Consider the following 19,028-nt stretch of genomic DNA (forward strand, 5'->3'; position numbering starts at 1 on the left):
AAATCCGTGGATTAGAAAACGCACTTTGTTGCCACAGCGGCGCAGGCGGCGGCAAGGAGCGAAGGGCGAGTCCAGATCGCCCAGGCAGCCGACCAGGCGGAAGCACGTTGACAACCCCGGACTGCGCTGGAGAAGTCCGGGGTTGAATCTGGGCTCCCCAGCCTTGAGGCCAGGCGAGAGTCTGTTTGGTCCCTATAAAATGAGCGCCCCCTCCCAGAGAAGTGTGAAGATTACATAACATAATCCCTAGCACTGGTGCTGGCGCACAGAGACTAGCGAATTGCCAAAGTAAAAACACTAAAAATAATGCTGGTGCTGGTGAAGGTAGGAAGCTAGCGCTTACTTCCTGAGTTGGTTCATTTTTTCTGGAAAGCAATTTGCAAATTTTCTGTCAAGATTTCAGAACACAGTTCTTCCCTTTGACCAGGTAACTCCACTTGTAGGAATCCAGTCCAAGAAAATGATCAGAAATGAGACTTTTAAAAAACAGCAGGTTGTTCACAAGAACATTATTTATGCTGTCTGGAAAAGAATCAACTTTAGGGGAACAGTTAAATAAATCATGGTGCTCGCCCCTTAAGGAATAGCACACAACCACCAGAAATTACAAAGGATATGTAAACACAATATATGATATGACATGAACTCAGCAGGTTACAAAACTGCATACACTTTATGTCTTGGTTTTGGAAAAAATAAATATCTGTGCATAGTGGCTTATGGGGGGTTTTACTTTCTCTCCCTTTTCCTAATTTGCAATGATAGGCTTGGATAACTATATCCTGGGGTTAGCGAGAACTTCACTTTTTAGTGTATTTGATCTCATGCTGCCTCCTTGAGGATCATACAAGATAGGAGAAGGGAGTGCTCTGGGCACACTGGAGCTGATTGCTTTTAATCAGCCTCTTGCAGGCAAAGGCCCTGGAAGAATATCTTTGGAGGGAGAAGAGAGGTTCATCCCTATGCGCCCCAGATGAAGCCCAAGGTCATAGAACCAACTGACTTGAGTGGTCTCTATCACAAAATAAATTCTTACACTCACATGGATCTATATTCAGATTTATTCTGCTCCTGTCCCCTTCCATGATGATACCACATAATGTAATGATTATAGCTTCGGAATATGTCTTAGTGCCTGATAGTGTAAGCCTCTGACATTATCTTTCGTTAAAGAACAAATCTTTCAGCTGGGATCAACTCAGTAGGAGGGCATTTGCCTAGCATTCTGAATCCCTGGATTCAATCCCCAGCACCATAAACAAAACAAACAAATTCTTGCTGATTCCCAATCACATATTTTCTGTATATTTTTCATGTAGACGATAGAATTTTGTCAAACTTCTTCCTACACCCAACAACCCATCTGAATTTTGACTGATTTTGTATTAAATTTGTTTCAGTTAAACAAATGACATCTTTACTCAGTTTTAAAAGGAAATAAAGTCTCCAATTATTGAAGCTTTACATTGTGCTATGGGTTTGGAGGTTTCTTCCCCTAACCCTCTGTAATTTCTATGGTGACGAATGTCACTTTTTCCCATTATACCTTCTAAGTGACTATTGATTATGGCAGCTTTATTTTGTGATCTGGTCATGTAACCTCACGTTATTTCTGTCTTCAGTGATGTCATGTACTTCTTGATGGCAGGAAGCAGCTTCTGCGTTGTCCCCATATCCCTGGGAACCAGGGTGGCCCTACACATCACAGGGTTGCCTGGGGAAGGTAAATGAAACCAGCGAGTGAACGAATGAATCCAGGAAGGGATTTCCTCCCTCTGTCCTGGGGCTAGTGTTCATGCTGGCAGCTCTTCCCTGCTTGACATCTGCGTCCATCCCGCTGTAGCGACCAGCCCCAGCCAAGCATCCAGCACAGCACACCAAATGGCAGTAAGGTGAGCCCCCCAACCAGACTCCCTAGCTCAGAATTCCCAGGAACAGGCTGTGCTCAGCAGTGGCTCCAAGTCAGGCAAGAGGCAGGGGAAATGGAAGACCATATGCTTATCACGTGGCCTCCCAGTGGCTGCCGCCCACTTGTGCCTCTTCCTATCAATAAACAGGGTGAGGGAGACAGAAGACAGGTGGGGACAAGCCAGAATGTGCACAGGCTTGTTGCTGCCACTATCTTCTGGAGCAACCGGGGGCAGGTCCCCTCCTGTCCTCAGGGCCATCCCTTCTGAAGAGGACCCATGTGTGGGTAACAGGCCTCCTCTTCTCTGCCCACATCTGGTCACACATCCAGCCACACCCTCCGCTTCCTTCGTAAGACTGAAGAAGTCTCTGGCCGGCGCGATGCCCCTGTGATTGAATCAAGCTAATTGCAGCGCTCCATAGTCACTGTTCCAAGCTTTCCCTAAATTGGTATGACGTCACTGAATCCTCACAGAGTCCTGCAAATTGGGTTCTATTCTTGTCCCCCTCTCAGAGATGAAGAAACTGAGGCTCGGGAGGTAAACTGACCGACTGGAGGTCATCAGGTTAGAAAGTGGCACAGGTGGGGTGAATCCGCATTGCAGCAGGGCCTGGCCACTGGTCAGCCCTGTGGAAGAACACAGGATGAAGGAGCGGCTCCGAGGCCCAACCCAGCAGCTGGTCACTGAATACAATGGCTTGAGCCGGAAGTTGTATAAGGACGTCCACACCAGCGAGTGTCTTTCAGCACCTGCCACGTTCACAAGAGAGCGCTCCCTAGGGGCTAGGGTAGGGTCTGTGCATTATAAAGTTGCAGATGGCATGACATAGGGTACCACGTGGCAGCGGGTCACACCACCTCTGTCACATCGTGACTCTATCACTTCTTGGCTTTGTGACCTTCCCACATCCCCCGTTAACCTTTCTGTGCCTCAGTTTCCTCATCTGTCAAAATGAACTAATCAGGCTTCTTTCCAAAGCTGGTGGTGCGTCCCTCAGCACAGTGGCTGCGGGGAGACGCCCAGGGAATGCCGTCGGTTCAGCACAGTTGGTGGTCAAAACTTTTGGAGTTCAAGAGAGAATCCTGCCTCCCGGGCACTCAAAGTGGAGGATCAGAGTCATTTCTCAGACTCTCATTTAATGCACCCAGCTGCCCTGAGCCTGGGACACACACTGCAGTGGCTCTCCTTCAGCCCCTACTAAGCCCAGTGCAGAAAACACTGCCCAGGAAATTTCAGATCTTTTCTTTCTGGCTTCAAACCTTCATGCTGCTTCCCTGTCCCCAGCGTCCTACCTCCTTCACACCCCAAGTGGTATTCCATGTAGTCCCCGACCCCCTTTTTCTTGTACTGGAGAAGGAACCCAGGGTCTCACACCTGCTAGGCAAGTACTCCATCACTCAGCAACACCACATGCCCCTTTTTTTTTCTTTTTTAAGACAGGGTTTTGGTAAGTTTCCAAGGCTGACCTTGAACTTGTGATCCTCCTGAGCCTCCAAGTAACTGGGATTGTAGGTATGTGCAGCCACACACAGTCTCTTCACTCATCGTTCAGGTCCAACCCAGTCATTTCAGTAGACCAGGGAGCAAAATCAGGGCACCACCAAATAGTGAAAAACTATGCAACCATGAACAAGGAATGTGGTAGATCTGGAAGATGTCTAAGACGCAATGTTTCTAAAAAGCAAGTTGCACATAATACATATCAGAACTTCTCCAACTTTGATGTGCACAGAAATCTCCTGGAGTCCTTGGTTCTTGTTAAATACAGACCATGATGCAACAGGTCTCAGGTGAGGGCTGAGACTGCATTTCTGACCAACTCCCCAAGAGGCTGCTGGCATGATATCAGTGATACAGCATTCTAAGGTATTTAGTATGATCCAATTTCTGTGAAAACAAAATGGAACAAAACAAATACATACGGAGGGTGGAATCCAAAGGACAGACCCTAAGTCATAGATACTTAGGTAATCTCTTGGTGCAAGGATGACTTGAGGCTTTCAAATATTTGTATGAAGCCTGATTTTTATAAAAAGTCCCACTATTGTAATTAGGGGGATAAAATATGAAAAACAATAAAAGCCCCCTAAAGACAGCACCCCTCCAGACAGACATCTGTGACTTACCTCCCACCCAACTGAATGGTGCTGTTCGTCCCAGCTCCCCATCTCTGCCCTCTCTGGTCCTCAGAGCATGTGGGGTATGTGGAACTGATGCTTCAGCTGGCTGGAAAGGAATCATCATCAGGGTTCTCACAGCTGGGGCCTAATAAGGGCTCCTGAGTACCAGGCCCTGGTCCTGCCCCACACAGGCACTCTGCCCTAGCACCATGTCCATTATCCAGATTACACAACTGAGGCTCAGTGATGTGGAAGGACCTGGATCAGACAGCTTGTCTGAGGCTCCTAACCCACTCCCTGGGGCTCATAGGGTTTGGTTCTACTCATTCACCCCTGCCTACCTGGCAAATCCATCCTGACCAACCCTTTCTCTGTCCACCCTCTACACGGTAGCGACACAAACTCTGCCCTGACGGTGCTTCCTTGGCTTCCAGACCTGCTTCCTTGCTCGTCATCATCAGGCGGGCTTATGTCTATCGGCTGACTCGTGCATCATCCCTTTCTTGCATTAGCCCTAAGCCACATGCAGGAAGGACTTCGGCCATTTTATCTCTAGGGTCTAGCACAGCACCTAGCTCAATAGAAACGCACTCTGGGTAAGAAAACTGAACAGTTTCCAACTCATGGGTCACTGCTCTGGTCCCCCACCCTGTTATCGGTACAGGGAAATGACCTGCTGAGACCCCAAACAGCAGAGGAGGCTGCCTCCCCTTCCTAGCCTCCTTGTGGTGAGTTCAAATTGAGTGAAGAGGCAGATGGCTGGGCCTGGCACCACATGGCCTCTCTAAATCTGGAAGGATTTAGCTGGGAAGGGTTATGGTGGTCGTGGCTTTGATTCCGTATTTTGCCACCATCTTGATGGAGTTAGGCCAAGGGTGTCTCTCTCTAGGACAAGAACTTCCAGCTCTCCCAAGGGTCTTGCTAGCATCAGGATCTTTGTCCCTGCTCTTCCTTCTGTCTGGCATGCTTTTCCTCTTGATCTGCCTGTGACCTACTCTGTCTCTTCTCCAAGGCCACTTCTTTGAGAACCCAATTCCTTCCAGGCTAAAATGACTTTTCCACAATCATAGATAATTCTTCACATGCCCCTTTTATTTCTTCCATTGTTCTTCCCATGAAAGATTTCTGCTTTTACGATTTCACTTACCTGCTTATTGGTTCACCATCTTACACCTTTATGTAAGATCTATGAGGTCAGAAACCTGGCTGTCTTATTCAGTGCTGAATCTCCAGGCCTAGGATGGGGCCTGGTTTACAGTGGGTGCTCAGTAAGTATTTGTTTAATTAATGCTCCAACTGTCTCCTTCGAGGAAGAGAGAAAATGAGGCCAAGACAGGAAGGGGCATGCTAGAACCTAGGGCAGTAGGCAGCAAGGTCAAGAGGAACTCTGTCAGGGATCTGCGACCTTGGAGCAGTTTGATAGTCTCTCCAGGCCTCAGTTTCCCCAACTGTAAGATGGAGTAAGGCAACTATAACCACCATCCCAAAGCTCAGTGCTAAGGGTGGTATCCAGCTCACTGCCAGAATGATATCCTCGGCGCAGCATCTGTACCCCCGACACTGGTAAAGCGCCCCAAAATCCGCAGAAGGAGAAAACTACAACACCCATAGTACCCCGGGAGGCGCCTGCGCACGGCCGCCAGCCCGCAGGGCCGCGGGCGCCCTCTGGTGGCCTCCCGACGCGGCGCTCCGCTCGGATCCCCGAGGGGCGGGGGGCCCGCGGCGCACGCAGTCGGGGCGCGCGGCTGCAGCGGCGGAGCCGGAGCCGAGAGCGGGAGCCGGAGCGGGAGCGGCGGCCGGATCGCAGCCCGCGGGGCCCGCCGCAACCATGGGCAACCGCGGCATGGAGGATCTCATCCCGCTGGTCAACCGGCTGCAGGATGCCTTCTCCGCCATCGGCCAGAACGCGGACCTGGACCTGCCGCAGATCGCGGTGGTGGGCGGCCAGAGCGCCGGCAAGAGCTCGGTGCTTGAGAATTTCGTAGGCAGGTAGGAGCGGCGCGCCCCCGAGCGCGCCCCCCGCCCCCCGGGGCCCCGGGCTCCGACGGCGCCGCGACCTCCCAGCCCCCGGGCTGCGCCGGCGGACGGCGCGCCCCCACCCCCTGCCGAGGGAGGCGGCCCTCCCCCACCGCGCGAGCCCCTGGGCGGCAGTGGCCCCCCCAGTCTGCGGACGTCGTCCAGCCGCCGGCCGCGGGATCACGCCCCCTCCTCCGCCCCATCCTTCAGGGAGGACCGCGCTGTGCCCGGGGACCGGTGGCCCCCAGCCCCAAACGGTCGCCCAGGGGGCCGCGTTACTCGCGCCTGCCTTCGGCCCGGGAGTCCCTAGGAACGAGCAACCCCCGGGCAGCGCCCCTTCGCACCCTGGGCTCCCGGGGGTCAGCCCCTGGGCCTTGACGGGCGACCTCCCCAGCTCCGGGAGGAGGACGCAGCCCTGGGCTTCGAGGACCGCACAGCCGCCCCGCTGACACACACACCTCTGCGGCTCCCGCCGCCATCCGTGCGCAGCGGCGGAGGGGGAGGCGCGGGCTGCGGACGAGGAGGGGAAGGGGAGGAGGAGACACTTCTGATCCCGTTCCGAGCGGCCGGCCCGGCCTCGCCGCTGCCCCTGGGTCGGGGGCGCCGCTCAGCGTCGACCTGCCCTAGGCCTGGCGGAGCGATTGTGATGGAGCGAGAAGGCAGCGGAGGGCAGAGATGACTAAGACCGGAGGCAGGATGGCGGGGAGGGGGAGCCATTTGCAGAACCTAATCCCCCTCCCGCCTCTGATCCCACAAGGCGCTGGGAGGGCCAGGTGACAGAGTGGGGAGCACCCGCAAAGACAAAGGGTCCTGGGATCAAGGTGGGCAGGCAGGGTCGTGACACCCCAGGCCTCCCTCTGAGAAGATAGAGATGACTCTCCGGTGCTGAGAAGGAGCAGAGAGGATTCTGCTGGTGCAGGAGGCAGATGGGGGGCTGGGCAGGCTGAGGCAGGAGAGTTGACACTGACCTTCCCCTCCATCATCAACCTCTCTCCACTCTCCAGGAACCCTCACTTTCTTCCAATGACCTTCATGGCTAAGGAAGTGGTTGGCATGTGGGAAAGGGAGGCAGGGGCCCCTCCACCCAGAAGGACAGTAGTTCTGCAGGGTAACATCCAGGTTCTGCTGTGAAACCTCAGGCATGTCACTTGCCCTCTCCGACCCTCAGTTCCCACATGTTTAGTATGAACTGTTGGAATGGACTGGATGGTTGTTCCTGCCCCTCAAATGTCCCTGGAAGACCACAGCCAACCCTAGAGAGACAGGATGAGGACCTGAGTGGAGTGATGTGTCGTGGGATGTTGGAAAGTACCCCTCTCCCAGGACATGCCCATCTGGCCAGCACAGAGGGAGGCCTTCTGTCTCCAGGACAGCTCCTGCAGAACTCCCCTTCAGATCATGTGACCCAGAGCTGCTGAGGAACATAGTCAGCCCCTTCCCCACAGCCCTGTCCTGCACACAGGGTTAGGGGCAGAGGGTCCCCTGGAGACAACGGTACCCAGGTGTCCAGCACTTTACAGTGTACAAACCATATTCTACCTCTCGTTGTTAAATATTTGCTGTGCCAGGCTGGGCAGTCTGGGCAAGGGTGTAGAGTCGGGGACCTCAGCTCCTCTCCATAGAGCCCCTCCCTCATACCCCACACTTGCTGAGTCCTTCACAGGCTCACAGCAGCCTCTGGGAGGCAGGCATGTGAAGTCCACCCTCCAGGTAGGGAAACTGAGACCCTGGAGGTTAAGTAGATGCCTTGCCAAGGTCACATTCAGGAAGGGCAGCACATGTCAGACTCGAAGGCCTGGTTCCTGATTGTGACCAAGAGCAGACTCTGAGGGCCAGTCCCTGCACTGGGCATGGGAACGGGCAGGTGTGTGGACTTCATTTTCCTTATCTGAGGAATGGGAACACTGGCAACTGCTGGCCCTGCCTTCCTGGCCGGTGGCTGCGGGTGCCAAGACCTTATTGTAAACATGTGGGAGGAAGGTGTCAACAGTCACTTAGCTGGGAATCTGTGTGCTGCTCCTGGCTCCTGCCTCTTGGAGTCCACTGGGCAGTGGGCCAGCCCCAGCCCCAGCCCAGCCCAGCCCCAGCCCCAGCAGATTTAGCAACTGCTTGCTTGTCCAGCGGCAGAACAAGGTGTGGACTCTGCTCCAGGAGGCCTGAGCCCTCTTGCTGCCCTCGGCATCCCAATGCCCTTGGCCATGATCCCTACAGAAAGATGTGTAGGGTACCTGGACACAGGCCCAGGGAGTTGGAGGAGCACTCCTCTGAATGTGGAGGAGGGAGGGAAAAATTGTGATTTCCTGAAAGCTAGAGAGGTGGCCAGTGCTGGGGCACAGGCAGGGAAACTGAGTCTCAGTGGGGCCCCGCCAGCCCTGCCTGCTCCTGGTAGGCTTCTGACCTCTCCACCGAGGGCTGGGTCCCTAGACCCGTGAGCATGGAAACAGTAGCTCTGCCTCCTGGGGCTTCCCAGGAGCTAACACCCCACGGAGAGGAAGTGGAAGTCACACTGGAGGAAACCAGTTGCAGTAGGCCAGTCTGGGCTCCTGGTACCCAGGAGGACCGTGCTGTCAACTCTGCAATGAAGGAGGCCCAGCTGCCGCGCGGCACCCGCCACGACTCATCTGGATCTATGCTCCTTAGTCTTCACTCCCCTTTCACAGAAGGGCAAATGGAGGTTGGCTCCTCGGGGCATTTAGCAACATTCCTGGAGCACCCGCAGTGCCCTGGTGCCAGGGATTCTGCGGAAGAAGAGACAAAGGCAATTGGAGGATGTGGCCAGTGTTGGGAGGGCAGAGAAGACCTCTAGGGGCGGGCGACACCTAGAGTGAGAACTGGGGAGAACTCTGGGCCAGGGAACAGAAATGCAGAGGCCCTGGGGCAGGGAAGAATTGGGTGCAGTTTGAAGATGAAAGGCAGCATGGTGGCTGGTGCGTGCTCATCCAGGAGAGATGAGATGAAAGAGTTAGGCAGGGGCCAGGTCCACCGAGCCCTTGGCCACAGTGAGGAGTGTGGGTTGGTTCTCATTATTCTTTGACGCTTTTAGTAAGTGGAGCGACTTGGGCTGATTCTGGCAAGTGTGTGACTTGGGGACAGGGCAAGAAGAGAGAAAGCGAGAGGGTAGCTGTTCATGGGCAAGAGGCAGGGCCTCGGCAGGGCTGCAGCTCTGGTGGGAAAGGTGGGGTTCAGGGTCTGTGGTGGATGGACAGAGGGTAGGAAAGGGGAATCAGGATGACTTCGGGGCCTGTCATCCTGACAACTCTGGAGGCTGAGGCAGGAGCATCACAGGTTGGAGGCAAGGCTCAGCAACGCAGGAAGGCCTCAAGCAACTCAGCAAGACCCTCTCAAAATAAAGAAAGAAGGGCTGAGGGTGTAGCTTAGTGGCAAAGTGCTCCTGAGTTCAATCCCGGGTACCAAAATCAAAAGAAATGACTTCAGGGTCATGCTCCCAGGCGGGGGCAGAGGCCATTAATGGAGTCAGGAAGAATCCGGTGACGGGGCAGATTGGGGCCGGGGAGGAGGAGGGCTGGGTTTTGAACATATGGAGCCTGGGGTGTCCATTAGACTCCTCCGTGGAGGTGTCAGGGAGCTGGGGAGGCGCGCTGGAAATGGAAATTCGGAAGTTGTTGGTGTAGGGATCAAACCCGTGAGCGCAGATGAGCTCATCGGGGTGATGCAGTCGGAGGGAGGAGTGGTCGTGGACCCCAGCACCCTCCAGCAGTCTGTGGACAGATGCCAGGTGCCCTAGGCCAAAGGGCCTGACCGCTGTCCCTCTGCTCCCTGCGCCCTTCCCCCAGCACTCCTCCGGGGCCAAGAGGCAGTGTCTCCACAGGCAGGCTGGCAGATGAGCTGTGCCCACCCTCCACTCTCCGGCCCTGGAGGCTGAGGCCATGGGGACGTGGGGAGAGGGAGACGCCGGGGGCGGGAGCCGGGCCTGCAGGGCGGGCCGCTGTTGCTTACCAGCAGCTCCAGCGTGTTCTCCAACCCCGCCAGCTGCTGTCTCCTTATCTGTAAAATGGGGACAGTGACAACACCCCCCTCACTCGATGGAACCAGGAGGGCCTAGCGTGGAGCACATGCCAGTTGCATTCTTGCCTGGGCCTGGCAGGCAAGGCCTTGGGGTCAGTCTGGCCTGGGAGGTGCCCATGGTTGGGGTGGGGACCATCTCCATCCAGGGTGGGGAGGGGACCCTCGGGCACCTCTTCCCAGGCTCAAGGGGCTACCTGGGCCAGGGTTTTAGGTGGCTGCCTACCTGCACCTGGGCTCCTTGCCTGCCACCGGTCCCCAGGCTGCTTCCCCTGTGGGCTCGGTGCTGGCCTTGGCCTCTGAGGGCCTGGCCCTCCTCCTGGGAAACACCCCGCTGTTGAGTTCTGTTGCTTTCCCCGAACACTTGGGACACGTGCTAGTGATCCTGTTTCTCCGATTTGGAGACTGAGGCCAACGAAGGCGGGGGGTTAACGGGCATCGCAGGCAGGGTGTCATCATCTGGAGGGGAGAGAAGGAGCGGATATTTCCTTGATGCTTGCACTGTGCCCGGCCGCAGGGATAGGCCGAGAACAGGGCAGAACGGCTGTGCTTCAGGAGGGTCCCAGCTGAGAGCACCAGGCTCCCTGGTCTGTCGTGTGTGGATGAAGAGTGCCAGAGCCTCGCGGTGAAGAGAAGCCGTGGTCTGGGGGGTCAGAGGAGGCCCCCGGAGGTGGCACCGAGGCTGCACCTGACTGAGGATAGGGTTGGCGCAAGCCCGCATGAACTACCCCAGGTGCCCGGTTGGCCCGTGGCAGGGAGTGGCCTGTGGGTTTGAGGACCCTGCTGAAGGACGGAGGGCAGTGCGGCTGAGTGGGGAACAGAGGCCGTGGGCGAGACTAAGAAAGTCAGGGAGGCAGGACAGTCATCCCTTCCCCTGGAGCTGTGGCAGCTGCCCTGGGCGCCAATCTCTGGGTGGCCTGGAGCATCCACCTGCCACATGCTGAGCAATGCTGCCCGTGGACCACGTGCAGAATACATGCCTGGGGCTAGACTTAAGGAAATATGCCCACCCGAGCCAGGGGACTTCCTGCCCAAACCCCCTCCTTCCTGGTGGCTCAGAGGAGCAAGGAATGAAAGGTGACCCTGGCAGACAGCATCCGATCCCGGCGCCAGGAGACCGAGTTTCCCAGGCTTTGGCTGGGGTCAGAGGGCAGGAAGGCAGAGGGTGGGGAGGGGCGCAGGCAGGCGGGCAGGGCAGCAGCAGAGGAGCCAGTCATGGGCACAGTGTTGTCAGGCGTGGGCATGAGCAGAAATGGAGGCCCACGTGCCATATGTCCCAAAGAGCCAGCTATAGATCACACTGCGGTTGCCAAATGCAAGGCGTTCCCTTCTCCCACCTGGACCAACACACCTTCACGACCACCTGGCAGGCTGGGTTTGAATTTAGGACGTGGGCTCCCTCGGTGTGGGACAGATGGCCCCTGTCCCTGGGCTGCCCTGTCCCTTCTCTCTCCACCTTGCACCACGAGGAGCCCCCAGCACTCACCTGACCCTCACCTCTCAGCTCCATTCATGGGCCCAGGAAGGACCCTCCTTGGCCCTGCACTGCCCCCTGCAATAAAGTCCATTTGTGGCAGGCAGACCCCAGACGTGGGCTGGGGACTGCTTGAGAGGGAACCCCAGGCTCCCAAGGTAGCCTGGGAGGGGCTGCAGGCTCTAGCTGTCCACCTTCTCTTGGCCCCTGGGGAGCCCCCTGCCCGTCAGGGAGGGTGAAACCAAAAGAGTCCAGCGGGACCCCTGAAGTGTGACCCAGAATCAGGGCCTCGATTCCCCATGTCTAAAGAAGACAGTGCTTCTCGCTGTCTTCTCGGCATCTACATCCAGGCTTTCAGATGGCCACGTGGCACACAGAGGGCAGGGAACTTGTCTGAAGTCCCGTGGTGATTAAATCAAGAGAGAGGACAGGGACTGGCAAGGGCTCCTGCTCCCAGCCACACCTCTCCAGGGGTCTGTCCGGGCTCCACACCCCACACTGCACGCCCCACCCCGTTTCTCCTCCAACCCCGCTGTCTCTGCACTCTTGCCCACTCCCGGAATGAGGTCTGGTTAAGAACCAAGAATGATCTGGAGAAGTAGTTCCAGCAACCTGGAATTATCACAGGCAACAGGAAAAAAAGGAATATTAGGTTGGGAAGATATTCAGGACGGTCTTCTAGATGCCCTGGCCAGAGGCACCGGGACCCACCTCCCCGCATCCTGCCTGTCCGGTCCAGTCTCCTGCCCCCGTGCACCCACCTCCCGACCTCTACCAGCATCCCCTCAGCCTCTGTGGCAGTGCCTCTCTCCCCTCCCAATCCATTCTCTGCGCAACCGTGGGGACTCTCCAAGCCCCCCAGTCAAACCTCTTCTGCCTGAAGCCTCCTTGCAGGCCCTGTCCTCATAACCAGACCCCAGGTCCTGAGTTAGGCCCCTGCGTCCTGGTGCCCCCGCCCTGTGTTCCCCTGAGCAGCTGCCCCCCCTGAGTGGCCTCAGTCACGGGAAGAGCAGGAGGAGCCCTTTCTCCTGGTCCTGGGTGCCCGCTCTCCCTCTGTTGCCCCTCGTCTCCCCACTTGGCTGGCTCCTTCCTCCAGTCTCTTATCAGCCATTGCCCCTCGGGGTGCCTTCCCTGCTCACACTGCCCCCATGACTGACCCTCCTCATGTGAGCTAGGGCTCTATTTCCTCTTAGGATGCCAACAGCTCCTGGCAGACAGCAGCTCTGACCATGGTTACTGCTCATATCTAATCTGTTTATTACCATGTTATTCTTTTATCACTCTGGCTCAGATACATCTGGTCTCGGCACAGGGAAAAGGAGGCCACTAGCCAGGAGGAGGAGGACGAGGAGGAGGATTCTGCAGGTGAACCATGCTCACCTGCTTCCTGAGTTCCCAGCTGGAGGGAGTACAAAGCAGGTCCCCAGGGCCTGCCAGAATTCAGGGACTGGGTGCCCCAGCGGGAGCCTCTGTTAAACCTTCCACGGTCAAGATCTCAGGGCATCCCCTCTAGAGGCCAAGAGGGAGCCACTACATTGTGTCCCATTTCACTGATGGGAAAACAGAGGCCTGGACCAGGGGTGCACTTCTGTGGTAGAACTGGGGCTCCTTATCCAGCTGCTGGTGAATCCAGATGTAGCTCCAGATTGAATGGCTCAGGGATGCCCCCGCGTGCTGCTTAGTGAGTCAAGAAGCCACCAAAATGTGGATAGGAGCCCAGCTCAGGGGCACATGACGTGACTTTGTCTCTCTGAGTGTCAGTTTCTTCCCCTGTGAGACGGAGAAACCGATCACATCAACCTTACACAGCCACTGGAGGATCAATCCAGAGGATGCAGATTCCTTAAACAGCTTTATTGCAGTGTAATAAAAAATTTATATACCATAAGATTCACTCATGTTAAGTGCATAATTCAAGGATTTTTAGTACATCTATGGAGTTGTGACCATCGTCACAGTCTAATTTTAGAATATTTCCATTCCCCTCACACCCCCCTGCAAAGAAATCTCAGGATGGTGTAGACTTCGAAGCCCCTGGCAAAAGTTTGGCCGACAGCCAGCAATCCATCAGTGATTATTATGATTAATAATAATAATAAAGTGTTTAGAAAGGTTATCCCCTAGTGTTGGGATGATGGGTTGGTTATTTCTAAAGTATTTTATGTATCTTCTGAACTTTTTCAAATGGAGAACATATGATTTTTTAAATGTGGAACAAAAGAGAAATCGTCTGCCTTTTTGGGAATATAGCCATCAAACTTCACCGTGTCCAGCCAGAGGAAGAAGAAGTCAGGCTCCGTTTGTGACAATGTGTCAAAATGCATTCTACTGTGGTGTATGCTAATTAGGACAAAATTTTTTAAAGTACCTACCAAAATATATATATAGCCATCAGCACTTGAAAGGACGGAAGAGAAAAGAACATCAATGAAGGATGAAAGGAAGGAAGGAAAGGGAAAGAAAGAAGGGGAAGAAGGAGGAAGGAAAGTTACTAGATTCTCTTTGGTGGGGATATGGCTGCTGAGGAGAGAGCACAGGACCTGGAGTCCAGAGCCCGGGTACCCTTCCCACCCGTCGCCCTCACCAGCTTGACCACATCTTCGGGGCAAGACACTTCTGCTTTCTGTTCCTTGGTCCCCATGCCTGTCCAGCGAGGCTGCGGGTGGGGAGCTCCCTGGCAGGCGGCAGGGATGTTCTGAGTGCTGGGAGCTGGCTGCGGCCCTGTCCCTGTTCTGGGGACCGTCAGAATCATCAAGGAACTGCTTTGAAATAGCTAAACCTCAGCTTGGAACTCATGAGCTGTGATGTGGGCCTCCGGGACGGTGGGAACAGAGAGGAATTTGTCGCCCAGGGCAGACTCACCCGCTCCTGCTGTATTTCTTGGCCCACCTGCTGCCACGCCCAGCTTGCTTCAGAGGGCATCTTGGAGCCTGCCCAGCCCCTGCTTCCACTTCCAGGGCAAGATTTGGCCTGGATTACCCTAGCTCACCCCCTACTTTTCCGGCCAGCCAGCTGCCTGGAGACCCACCTTCTAGCTCTCATCACCCACCGACTCTCATCACCCACCGCTGACCTTGCTGTGTTCTCTGCAGACTCAAAGCGTCTTTACTTATCACCACAGTGGCTGCCATTTGTTCAGACATTAACTGAGATAAGCCTCAGAGCAGCCCATTTTACTGATGTGAAAACGGGCTCACTGCCACACAAGTCCGAAGTGGGGGCTTTGACATTCAGTGCCAGGCCTGACTCAAAGCCCAAGAACCAGTGGGTCCACCCACTGTCATTTTTATCCAACAGGGCTGGGAACCAGGGTCCCTGGGCTCTGGCCCCAAATTTCAGATCCTAGAATGGAGAGGGGGGTCCCTTCAGCCCTTTGCTGCAGTTTCTCCAGACCCCCTCCGGGGGCAACACTGCTCGTCCAGACAGGGACTAGGTGGCATTTGGAGGTCCTAAGAGGTGTTCATTCTGTCCTCTCTGCTTTGGGTTTGAAGGTGCCTCTGCAGATGGCAAGGCAAGGCCTCCCTGGGAAACCACCATCTGCTCGAAATGAGTGGGAGAGTTGGCAGGCCACCATCCACCCTTCCCACGCTGGGGAGCAGCACGCAGCCGCCGCCACTGGTGGGCCCCGCACACTGTCTGGGCACCTACATGTCCTCCCTCAGCCTGGGCAGGAGCTGGGCAGGAGGTGCAGGGGTGGCATTGGCTGGAGGCTGGATCAGGCCTGATCCCCATGAGGATCTGATAGCCTTTAACAGGACACTGAAATGGGACAGTTTGTGCAGGGGAAAGGAGGAGCCCAGCCAGGCCCTCCTCCGTGTTGCCTGAGCCCCTCCCATGCGCCAGGCTCTGTCCTGGAAGCTGGCCTCTGGGTCCTGGTCCCATCTTGGCCTCCTTTCCATCGTCATGTGCCCTCCCAGTTCCCTGCCCTCTCTGGACCTGAGTCCTGCCTTGTGGACAGCTTTTGGGGAATGGACAGGGTCCACAAGCTTTTGCTCTTCAATTTCCCATCGTTTCCCTCTAACATTTCATTGGTTCCATGATCAGAATCCTGAGTCTATTTGGTGGCCAGAAGAAGTGAGGTGGAGGTTCTATGGGATTTGGGGATCATCCCCTGGGGGCTGAGGTCAGGGGACACTCCTCAGCAGCTCACTCCAGCTGCTGAGCAGGCCTGGGCTCAGCTCTGGTGTGAAGGAGCTCGTGAAGCCTCCAGCGGCGGAGTGAGGTGTGTGTTCACGGCGCCCGGTTACAGCTGAGGACCTTGAGGCCTGGCGAGTGGAAGAACTTGCCCTTGCCCGAGTGCACCCCGCGGGGGAAGGGCAGAGGTGGGGTTCCAGTCCAGGGCATCTGCCCAGTCAGTGAACCTTAAACTTGATCGAGAACACGACGATCATGTGGGGATGCTGTTGGAATTCAGATTCTGCCTTGTGTCTGGAGAATGTGCATTTTGACAAGCCGCCCCGAGAACTCTGATGCAGGGCCTCAATGGGAGCAGCTGGGCCTGAGAGCAGTGGACACCTCCCTACCTGGCATTCCCCTGCCCACCCTGCAGAGGAGGGACTCTTCCCCTGCCCTCTAATCTCTGCTGCCCATGAGCTGCTTGTCCTTTGAAGAAGCTCCAGGGAGGCAGTGATGTGGGGCAGGCTGGCCCAGGCTGCTGAGCATCCATCACCCTCTCCGGGTGGGCCCTGGGTTCCACATACCCCCTCTTTAGCACCTCAGAGACCTCCACCCTCGTGGTGGGCCCATCTGCTCAAGGGGAGGCCTCTGGGGAGGAATTCTAGGGAAGGTCCCTGTTTCTGCGTGGGGGACTCTCTGTGGGGAGTCCCATCCTTCCCAGCCCCTCCTGCAGTTTCCATGGTAACAGAAGTTGCTATGGTATTGCTGGGCAAGGAGCTGGTGGGGAAGAGGTGGACCCCAGGCCCCCACGCCTACTGAAGCCTCAGTGAGAACAGATGTCCTATCTCCACAGTCCTGGGGCCCCCCAGAACTGAGGGATTGTCCCCGCAAGGAGTGACTGAGTAATGCATAGGGGAGATAAAGGCAGGATGTCCGCACAATAAGCCTCTCCCCCATGCCGCCCAGCCACCACTGCAGCGCAGGCTGCGCAGACTTGCACGTTCTGTTTACTTGCCTGTCTCCTCCGCCACATTGCGAGCGCCTGGGGTGGGAGCTGTCTGACTCATCATCTCCCGTCCCCAGGGCCCAGCACAGGGCCTGGCACAGACCAGACTGAATCAAGTTACATAAAAAGGCGAGTCTGGCTCCTTGGATTTAGGGGGTGACATGGTTGGATGGGGGACATTTCCAGGCTCAGGGGCCAGCCCGCACTCGGTTTGAATCCCAGCTCTGGGACTGGGGAGGCGGCTCAGCGGCAGAGCACTTGCCTGTCAGCTGCAAGGCCCTGGATTTGAATCTTATCACTCCAACGAAACGAAACCAACAAAAGCGACTTCCCAGGAGAATCCCAGCTCTGCTGTGTGAATGAGTCACTTCCCCTCTCTGAGCCTCAACTGCTTCATCTGTAAAATGGCAATTTCCTTATCAGAGCATGTTCGAGGAGTTGGGATTCACTCAGAACTTATTCCAGTGCCTCTGCAATACTGGGATCTGAGCACGGGGTTCCTTGACAGAGAGAAAGTGCTGGCCTGTCCTCCTGCAGCTCACAGTCTGGCAGGAATGAAATGGACTTGCTTGGCACCTAAAAATGCAGAAGCTGTCCCCACCTCCTTTCCCATTAGAGTGTCTGGCTCCTGCACCTCCCAGAGGTGGCTCAGGTGAGGGCTCCAACAGGAGCCCCTGAACCTGGGAGCCCTGGGCCTATCTGTTGTTCCCAGACCCTGTGAATCTGGGTCAGGCCCTGGGCTGGTGGCAGGAGACCTGGCTCTGTCTGAGCCCTGTGTGTTCCCCTCCTCCATCTCCATGCGCCCCCAGTGACGTAGGTGGCTGGCTGCAGCTCCACAGTCCCTCGGGCTCTGGCCTGCTTCCCTCTTCCTGGGGTCCTGGGGATCCCATGACTACCGATGCTGACAGCCTGATTCCTGCAGAGGCCTCCACCCTTGTGTCTGCCAGGGGTGGGGTAGGGTGGGGGAACCAGAAGAGCTGACAGGACAGAGTACTGGCACCCTGAAGACTCAGCCAAAAGGACAGCTGGGTTGACATCAGCATGAGCAGATGTCTGAGATACAGACAGGACTGTCAGGTCTGGAGACAGGTGACTTGCGACCCCTCAATCCCGACCCTTAGAGGGCTAGGTCCATGGGAGCTGAGAACAGAGAGCTTTCACTACACAGTCAAACAGATCTGAGCCCAGGGTCTCCTGCGCTAGACTGATTGTGTAATCTGAACATTTCTGAGCCTCAGTTTCCTCATCTGTAAAATGGGAATAGTAATAGCAACTACCTCCTGAGGCTTCTGCATGGACTCCAGAGATATTGCCCACAAAGCAGCTGACACACAGTGGGCACTTTCAAAGTCTGAGTTCTTGTCCCTTCCCTCCTCCTTCCCGCATCCGCCTTGTCCTCAACCCCAGCCATATGGGGCCTGAGAAGGGGAAGTGAGATGCTGCCCTTCCCCACAGCGGAAGGAAGGGGGCGAGGTGCAGGGCTGTTTTCCAGGATCCACTCTGTGGCCACTGAACACTGAGGCATGTAGGCCACCATACCTCAGTTTCTCCCAGGCTGAGTGGCAGTCTGGGTTGGCTCTGAACCAACGCCGGGCCTGTCTAAGAGCCATCTGAGGGGATTGTGTAGTCCCCTGACAGCTTAGGTGCATAACTATGTGACCTAAGGGACTTGGGAGAGGGTGTTTTCCTCTTTTCTGGGCGGCCATCAACCCTTCATGGCCTAAAGCCGTTGCTCTAAGGTGCGGTGGGGTCAGCACTTTGGGGAGATTAGCCACAGAACGGGTACTCCTGATCTTGACCTTCCTCTGATCCCCAACCCCTTGCAGGGACTTCTTGCCCCGAGGATCTGGCATTGTCACACGACGTCCCCTGGTTCTGCAGCTGGTCAATGCTACCACAGGTATATGCCCTCTATCAGCAACCAGACCAGCCCCCTCCCCACGTCCCCAAGGTGAGGGGCTGCCTCTCCACTGAACTTGAAAGTTACCAAGCAAGGGCGTCGTTCCCTCTTGGGGCCTCGATTCCTTGTCTGAACAGTGGAGATAAAAGTGTTTAGAGTCTATGGTCGGTGGGGTTGGGACGCCGTGGGTTCCGGACTGTGATGCTTGCTCCGTTCCCCTACCCGCTTCTGGAGCAGAATATGCGGAGTTCCTGCACTGCAAGGGGAAGAAATTCACTGACTTCGAGGAGGTGCGCCTGGAAATCGAGGCCGAGACCGATCGGGTCACCGGTACCAACAAGGGCATCTCTCCGGTGCCGATAAACCTGCGGGTCTACTCGCCGCACGGTGAGACCTGGCCCCGCCCTCCTAGTGTCTCTGCCTGGCCACGCCCCCAGGCCCATCTCTGGGCTCCGCCCCCTTC

At 56.0% G+C, this 19,028-nt stretch overlaps 1 protein-coding gene and 1 long non-coding RNA gene across 2 annotated transcripts in view; one reads left to right on the top strand and one right to left on the bottom strand.

Annotated features, from left to right (window-relative positions):
• Positions 1 to 16: 16 nt before the first annotated feature.
• On the bottom strand, positions 17 to 8,358 carry LOC306645528. The gene is made up of 3 exons (XR_013759682.1): positions 6,505 to 8,358; positions 4,037 to 4,136; positions 17 to 3,797 (listed from the first exon to the last, which is right to left on the bottom strand). It is a non-coding gene; the product is annotated as an uncharacterized lncRNA (long non-coding RNA).
• The window catches only part of DNM1 (dynamin 1), a 40,705-nt gene continuing 27,405 nt past the window's right edge, over positions 5,729 to 19,028 (top strand). The window contains 3 exon segments of the mRNA XM_079113438.1: positions 5,729 to 6,019; positions 18,492 to 18,565; positions 18,803 to 18,952. Coding sequence (XP_078969564.1) covers positions 5,859 to 6,019; positions 18,492 to 18,565; positions 18,803 to 18,952 — 385 coding nt within the window. The 5' untranslated portion in view covers positions 5,729 to 5,858.

Source organism: Sciurus vulgaris (assembly GCF_902686455.1).
Source record: "Sciurus vulgaris genome assembly, chromosome: 15".
NCBI lineage: Eukaryota > Metazoa > Chordata > Mammalia > Rodentia > Sciuridae > Sciurus > Sciurus vulgaris.